Raw genomic sequence first — 8,436 nt, 5'->3', positions numbered from 1 at the left:
GGACGGTGTGGGGTGGGGAGGGGGGGAAGTCTGGTGGAGTGGGAGGGTGGTGGCGTGTGGACGGTGTGGAGTGGGGGGGTGGCGTTTGGACGGTGTGGGGTGGGGGGTAGTTTGGTGGAGTGGGGGGTGGAGTGGTGGGCAAAAGGCGCTGACGTCCTGACCTTTTCTCCTCTCAGGCAACCCAATCTACGACTTCTTCATTGGCCACGAGCTGAACCCTCGTATTGGGAGCTTCGACCTGAAATATTTCTGCGAACTGCGGCCCGGGTTGATTGGCTGGGTAAGCCGGCACGCTGGTCTGGTTACCCCCCCCTCCCCAGAAATCCTCCAACCAGAGCAACACCCTCAACTGAGCAGTCATTCGCTAACACTCTGCCCCCAAACCGTTCCTGTTACATTGGGAGCCGCACTCATATCATAGAATCCCTACAGCGTGGAAACAGGCCCTTCGGACCAAAAAGTCCACACCGACTCTCAGAGCATCCTACCCAGACCCATCCCCCTGTAACCCACCCTAACCTGCACATCCCTGGGCACTATGGGACAATTTAGCACGGCCAATCCACCCTAACCTGCACATCCCTGGGCACTATGGGGTAGTTTAGCACGACCAATCCACCCTAACCTGCACACCTCTGGACTGTGGGAGGAAACCAGAGTCCCTGGAGAAAACCCACGCAGACACGGGGAGAATGTGCAAACTCCACACAGATAGTTGCCCAAGGGTGGGATCGAACCTGGGTCCCTGGCACCGTGAGGCAGCAGGGCTAACCACTGAGCCACCGTGTTGCCCCTGGTCTAGTGATTGATATTGGGCTGGTGATCTGGGGTGGGGGTGGGGGGAATGGTGGTGGTCATGGTGTGCTCGTCCTGATGCCATTTTGAATTTTAGTTGCGTTATGTTAAAATAAGAGGGATGGTAGATCTCGCCGTCCTAGTCCCTTACGTCCCACATTTGGAGTATCACCTTGCAGCTCTGTTTGCTGTGCTGCCAGTGGATATGGATGCCTTGGCAGGGGCATGGGGAAGGTTTACCAGGATGTTGCCCACTCTGGAGGGGTTTTTTTTTAGTGACGAGAAGAGTTTGGGTAAAATTGGATCTGTTTTTCTCTGGAAAGACAGACATCACGATAGAGGTCTACAGAATTATAAGAGATGTAGATAAGGGCAATAATCAGAGGCCCCCCCCCCCCCAACACCCCGGGTGGAAAGCTCAACTGCAAGAGGGCACAGGTTCAAGGTGAGGGGGGGGCGGACGTTTAGGGGAGAAGTGCAGGGAAAGTTTTTCACCCAGAGGGTGGTGGGTGCTTGGAACGCAGTGCCAGAGGAGGCGATGAAAACAGGCGCGATAGCATCGTTTAAGGTGTATTTTCATAGGCGCGTGAATGAGGGGCGAACAGGGAGGGGATTACGTAAGGAGCCTAAGTAAGGACTAGGAAGTCAGTGCAGGCTTGATGGGCCGAAGGGCCTGTTCCTGAGCTGCATTGTATTGAATATCGGGCAGGATATTACTGTGTTTGCCAGTAGCTGTTTAAAAGTTCATGGGCTATGTTTCGGGCAGTTCCACAAGCTGTTCACACCCTGAATTATCAACCCTCCCCGCCCACTCTGTCTCCAATTAGGCTTCTGCTGTGCGATTTGAATTAATCTTTTGTGTAGAATCACAAAATTTGACTTTATAGCCACAGTTATTAGAAAGGCCTAGCCTCTGCAGCCAGAGGCTCCCCCCAGCGTACACGTTAGATGAATTCAAGTATGTTGCTAGAGTTTAGAACAGTACAGCACAAGAACGGGCCCTTCAGCCCACCATGTTGTGCCGAACACGACCCCAAATTAGACTAATCTCTTCTGCCTGCCCTTGGTCCATATCCCTCCATTCCTTGCTTATCTAAAAGCCCCTTAAATGCCCCTATCATATCTGCCTCAACACCACCCCCTGGCAGTGTGTTCCAGACTCCTACCACTCTCTGTATTATATAAAAAAAAAACTTGCCCCTCAAATCTCCACATCTTCTTTGGAACTTCCCCCTCTCACCTTTAATACATGCCCCCCCCAGTGTCAGACATTTCAACTCTGGGAAAAAGATTCTGACCGTCGACCCTATCTACGCATCTCGTAATTTTATAGAATTATATCAGGTCTCCCCTCGGCCTCCGCCGCTCCAGAGAAAACAACCCATAGGAGCAGAAATTAGGCCATTCGGCCCATCGAGTCTGCTCCGCCATTCAACCATGGCTGATAAGTTCCTCAACCTCGTTCTCCCGCTTTCTCCCCGTAACCCTTGATCATCAAGAACCTATCTATCTCCGGCTCTTCCAGCCTCTCCCTTATAGCTCGTTGCCTCTAATCCAGGCAGCGTCCTGGTAAAGTTTTTTATTTGTTGGCATCGCCTGCCTGAATTTGCTGATGCGTTTGAAGGCAAGCCTCCATTTTCCAGTAACTCCCTTGACTGAACCAGGGATTAAAGTAGACAAAAAAGCAGTTGTGGTTACCCCGTGCGAGATGTAACCCGGCTCTCTCTCAATGAAGGAGCATTTCTCCTTCCGGGAGGCGTTATGTCCTCGCTGAGGGCCTGTCTCTCATCACCAGCTGGTGTGTTTAACGGTCTGTTTTGCAATAGACAGAACGGTGTGTGCATGTGGGTTGGGTCATTTTTGTTTTTAACCGTGGCTGATTTTCAACAGTAGGGCATGTTCTGTTTGTCCTGTTCACACATTTCCGGAACCCCCGCCCCCTTCAGTCTGTGGAAACTATTTACCCCGGTAGTGCCAGGAGGGTCCTACGAGGTGAGTGATGGATGGGACCGGTATTAATTCAATTCCTTTGTTATCCTGTGTATCAGCCATGTCAGAACGTGATAGCTCTCACCTGAAAGAGTCTTTGGGAAGGGGGGCCGCGGCACTTTGAGGGGGAAGTGGGCGAGGAGGCGAGGGCTTCCCCTTCCCGTGATCGTCGCTGACCCTTGGCTCTCCTTTCCAGCTGGTCATCAACCTGGCGATGCTGACGAAGGAATGGGAGCTGCGAGGGAGCCCGTCACTGGCCATGATTCTCGTCAATTCCTTCCAGCTCCTGTATGTCCTCGACGCGCTCTGGCACGAGGTCAGCAGGATCACGGTGGTGGGGGTGGGGGTGGCCGGCCGCGTTATTTACTCGTGAGTGGGCTGGAGTCGGGGAACTTGGTAGAGTCAGGACCCTTCCCTCGTCGCGTTTCGAAAGATGCGACGGGATACGCCTGGAAGTGGGATTAAACTACAGGGCCACGGGCCTAGAGCTGATTGTTGATCGTTTACTTTGGGGTGGAAGGGTTAGTGCGCGCGCATGACGGGCAGAGTGGCCTGTTCTGTTCCACATTTGTCTCTTGGATCGCTGTTGGAAGAGGCCCCTCTTAAAGCCCTGGGTTTTTGTCTCTCCTCGATCCCGACTTGCTAAGTAACGGAACGTGGAGTGGAGTGGAAAGGAAAGTTGGCTTTGTAGCAGGATTGAGGATGATCTTTGCCGCAAGATCTTATAAAATCATGAGGGGGCATGGATGGGGTGAATAGTCAAGGGCTTATACCCAGGGTAGGGGGGAGTACAAAACTAGAGGGTATAGGTTTAAGGTGAGAGGGGAGAGATATAAAAAGGCACCTAAGGGACAACTTTTTCACGCAGAGGGTGGTGTGTGTATGGAACGAGCTGCCAGAGGAAGTGGTGGAGGCTGGTACAATTACAACATTTAAAAGGCATCTGGATGGGTACATGGACAGGAAGGGTTTAGAGGGATATGGGCCAAATGCTGGCAAATGGTCAGCATGGACGGGTTGGGCCGAAGGGTCTGTCTCCGTGCTGGACATCTAGGCTTCGCGCCTTTTAACTTAGTTCAGCGTACCAGGAGCATTGTTAAGATTAAACTTGGCTATCGAGCCAGGGGAAGGGGATGTTAGGGCCAGTGACCACCTGCTCATCCAAGGAGGGAGGTTTGTCGTCTTGGAAACCTGGGACAACGTCCCCTTTTAGGGCCTGGGGTGTCGATTGAGGATTCCCGAGGCCTGGATAAACGGATTCCTGTCGGGCGAGGACGTTGAGAGCAATGGGAGGGAGACGATGTACAGATAAGGCCACGATTCCATCGAAGGGACTGAGAGGTTCCTAAAGTTAATGTTGTCCCCAAAGACCGAAGCGAACACTTCGCCCAAAATCTTGGGAGGAGAAGCAAAGCCTTTCAGAAGGCCGCACTGAGGCCCAATGAAACACCGCGGGGTCGAAGTTTGTGACTGATGTGTCCCCTTTTGAGGAGCTGGGGCCTACCTGTTTGATTTAAAGGTTTCTTTTCCCCCCCCCCCACCTTGGTTTATTCTGGTGGTTCCCTGCAGGAGGCGGTCCTGACCACGATGGACATCATGAACGATGGCTTCGGCTTCATGTTGGCGTTTGGGGATTTGACGTGGGTCCCGTTCACGTACAGTCTGCAGGCCCACTTCTTGGTGGGTCACCCCCAGGAGCTGACACCGGCCGCAGCGGCGGGCATCGTCCTCCTGAACGGTGAGTGCGGGTCCTACCCCTCTTCCCTGTCCTCTCAATAATCAGCTTCCCTTCACCGCTGAAGGCAATAGCAGGTATACTGGCTGTGCTGCTCCATCAAGTCCGATAGCTCTGCAAGCTATAGGGGGAAGCAATGACCTAGTGGTATTATCACTGGACTGTTAATCCAGGGACCCGGGTTTGAATCCCGTCTCACCAACATCCTGTATAACCACAACATGACGTCCCAGCTCCTTGAGACTCAAAGGTCTGAGTAATAAAAGGTCTGAGAGTTCTGAGGAAGGGTCACCGGACCCGAAACGTTAACTTTTTTTTCCTTCGCGGATGCTGCCAGACCTGCTGAGCTTTTTCCAGCAACTTTGGATTTGTGTCTGGAGTAATAAAGGTGGGCGTGCTAAACTCTTTCTAATACCGGGGCAGCTTCAAACGAATGTTGGTCGGAATATGATCTGACCAAAGTTTCCATGGCTGCATTTTCCCTGCATCGTCTTCATTGCGAGCTGTTGTAACATTTGAGTTGACTTTATTTGATCTATTATTGTCACACGTACCGAAGGCAAGCGTGCCAAATGCCTTTGGAGCAGGCATAATGATCGTGCAGAGCCAGGATGGTTTTTATTTTAGTGTGAACCCTGCTGAAAATTTCCAGCTTTAGTTTAATATGGAGCTGTATCTCTAGCACAGTATAGCCCTCAAGGTCGGATCATTAGGGGGAGACGATTCCCTAGTGGTATTATCGCTAGCCCATTAATCCAGAAATGCAAATAGCATTCTGGGGACCCAGGTTCAAATCCTGCCTTGGCAGATGGTGGAATTTGAATTCAATAGAAATCTGGAATTAAGAATCTAATGGTGACGGTGAATCCGTTGTCAATTGTCGGGAAAACCCATCTGCTTCGCTAATGTCCTTTAGGGAAGGAAAGTGCCATCCTTACCTGGTCTGGCCTACATGTGACTCCAGACCCACAGTAATGTGGTTGACTCTTAACTGCCATCTGGGCAATTAGGGATGGGGCAATAAATGCCGCCTGGCCAGCAACTACCCTCATCCCATTAATGCTCCTGATGTATGGAAAATGTGGTTTGGGGTGGCTGAATTGTGAATACTAGTAATTTCCTTCTGTATCGCACCCCTTAATTTGTTATTTGGTAGCACAGAACTTAATAAATATTTGTATATGTGTCTAAATTGGGGATATCAAGTAAAGGTTGGACTTCCAACCCCGCCTCGCCCCATTGGTATTCTTGCAAACTGTCCTGATGAGTTGAACAGCTTTGATTTAAGATATCTTTCTTCAGCAACGTGTAAGTTTTCTGTTACTAATTATTTGAGGAAGTGGCACATGAAAGTACAAATTGGGAATATGAAATAAACGGTGGTTTTCCCCCCATTTAAATTGGTATTCTTGCAAGCTGTCCTGATGAGTGCAAGCTGAAATGCATTGACCAAATGCCTTCTTTTTTCAGCTTACAAGAGCTCAGAAACTGAGCCAGAGTAAGAAGCAACAGGTAGCACAGTGAGAAAGGGAGCTCTTTCTACTGTTAAAACACTCCTTAAGAGACTGGGCCAGGGGAGGGTTTAGGAAGAGAAATGGACTGTTGTAAGGATCTCTGGTCGAATAAGCTCGGAGCAATGATTATCTGGAGTGACTGGGTGAGCCGCTGGAAATGTCCCCAGCAATAAAGTGTGCCCTTGGAGTGAATATTCCACTGCTCTGGTCTCGCTTGGGGGACTGTAGTAATGCTTTTCGTTTTATTTTATGTTTCAGCCCTTGGGTATTTTATATTTCGCAGCGCCAACTCCCAGAAGAACACTTTCCGCAGGAACCCCAACGATCCCAAAGTGGCAGGTATGTATCGCGCGGTTCTGCTGTGTGCCCGTCGAGGGGCATGAGGGACGGTGCCCCCAAGTGACAAAGGCGTTTGGTGTGCTTGCCTTTCTTGGTCAGGGCAATCCTGGTCTCCCTGCTATAGGGAAGGATTTTGTGAAACTAGAAAGGGTTCAGAAAAGATTTACAAGGATGTTGCCGAGGGGTCTGAGCTATAGGGAGAGGTTGAATAGGCTGGGGTTATTTTCCCTGGAGTGTCAGAGGCTGAGGGAGAGGTTTATAAAATCATGAGGGGCATGGATAGGGTGAATAGCCAAGGTCTTTTCCCCAGGGTAGGGGAGTCTAAAACTAGAGGGGCATAGGTTTAAGGTGAGAGGGGAAAGATTTAAAAGGGACCTGAGGGGCAACTTTTTCACGCAGAGGGTGGTGCGTGTGTGGAATGAGCTGCCAGAGGAAGTGGTGGAGGCTGGTACAATTACAACATTTTAAAGACGTCTGGATGGGTATGTGAATAGGAAGGGTTTAGAGGGATATGGGCCAAATGTAGGCAAATGGGACTGGATTAATTTAGGATATCGGGTCGGCAGTGTTGGACTGAAGGGTCTGTTTCACAGGAACTGTTTACATTCAGTGGCAGCGCAGAAACAGACCCTTTGGTCCATGCTGACCAGATATCAATGAATCCAGTCCCATTTGCCAGCATTTGGCCCATATCCCTCTAAACCCTTCCTATTCATGTACCCATCCAGATGCCTTTTAAATGCTGTCATTGTACCAGCCTCCACCACTTCCTCTGGCAGCTACAAGAAGGACATAATGAAGCTGGAGAGGGTTCAGAAGAGATTTACCTGGATGTTGCTGGGTATGGAAGGTTTGAGTTCTAAAGAAAAGGATGGATAGACTGGGATTTTGTCCACTAGAGCATAGCAGGTTGAGAGGTGACCTGATAGAGGTTTATAAAATCATGAGGGGTATAGATAGGTTTAATGCTAGCTGTCTTTTCCGTAGGGGGATTTCAAGACTAGGAGGCATGGTTTTTTTAAGGTGAGAGAAGAGAGATTTACAGAGGACATGGAGGGTCAACTTATTTACACAGAAAGTGGTTCGTGTGTGGAATGAGCTTCCAGAGGAAGTGGTGGATGTGGGTACAGTTACAACGTTTAAAAGACATTTGGATAAGTACATGAATAAGAAAGGTTTGGAGGGATATGGGCCAGGAGCAGGCAGGTGGGACTAGTTTAGTTTGGGGATTATGGTCAGCATGGACTGGTTGGACCGAAGGGTCTGTTTCTGTGCTGTATGACCCTATGATGCCAGAGACCAGAATTCGTGTAGCTACCTTGGGTGGTTGTAGGAGGCAAGGGGGATAAAAGAGATGCTGTGGTTGGCTCGCTGAGCTGGTTTGTTAGTTTGCAGACGTTTCACTACCGTGCTGGGTAACATCATCAGTGCAGCCTCCGATGAAGCGCCGTTGTGTTTTCCTGCCTGGTTTTTAAACTCTGGGGGTAGGAAGTAGAGTTGCTCGCGGGTAGCGCTCTGTTCGTTTGGCGTAGGTTTCCCCTTTGCGTGCCCAGTTTGTGCCTACTGCACCCATAGGTCTCTAAAGTTCTTGAGTAGATTTCTACATATACCAGGTGGGGAAATACAACGGTGTTTCATCTCAGGCCGCACTGACTATGTTACCCACAAAACATCTGCAAACTAACAAACCAGCTCGGCGAGCCAACCAACCATGGCACCCACAACCCGAGCTACAAACCGACTCTAAGAACCTTAGGACGAAAGAGAGGGTTTTGAAAAGGAGGGCGGGAACTTGTGGGGGAAAAAAGAAGGGTTTGCTTTTGGTGACGAGGAGAGTGTTTGGGGCTGGGGTGTTGGGTCGTGAAGCGCTTCTGCCGCTCGGTGAGTTTAAACTTTCGTTTTATTCCCCCCACCCTCCAACTTTACCCCAAACTCTCTTTCAGCGTTGGAGACAATCCCCACGGCAACTGGGAGGCAGCTTTTGGTATCAGGTTGGTGGGGCATGCTGCGACATCCAAACTACCTTGGGGATCTGATCATGGCTTTGACCTGGTCCCTGCCCTG

The 8,436-nt window shown here is 50.3% G+C and overlaps 1 protein-coding gene across 1 annotated transcript; it reads left to right on the top strand.

The window, feature by feature from the left end:
* Nucleotides 1-176: 176 nt before the first annotated feature.
* On the top strand, nt 177-8,430 carry LOC109926297 (delta(14)-sterol reductase TM7SF2; the record flags this gene model as incomplete). The annotated part of the gene is made up of 5 exons (XM_048594068.1): nt 177-280; nt 2,981-3,100; nt 4,354-4,522; nt 6,292-6,372; nt 8,316-8,430. Coding segments are annotated over 5 exons (589 nt in total), but the record flags the coding sequence as incomplete, so codon positions are not given.
* Nucleotides 8,431-8,436: the final 6 nt, after the last annotated feature.

Source organism: Rhincodon typus, unplaced genomic scaffold (assembly GCF_021869965.1).
Source record: "Rhincodon typus isolate 14 unplaced genomic scaffold, sRhiTyp1.1 hic_rhity00005699, whole genome shotgun sequence".
NCBI classification, from domain to species: domain Eukaryota; kingdom Metazoa; phylum Chordata; class Chondrichthyes; order Orectolobiformes; family Rhincodontidae; genus Rhincodon; species Rhincodon typus.
Note: the sequence above shows the minus strand (reverse complement) of the source record. Positions and strands in the feature narration are given on the sequence as shown.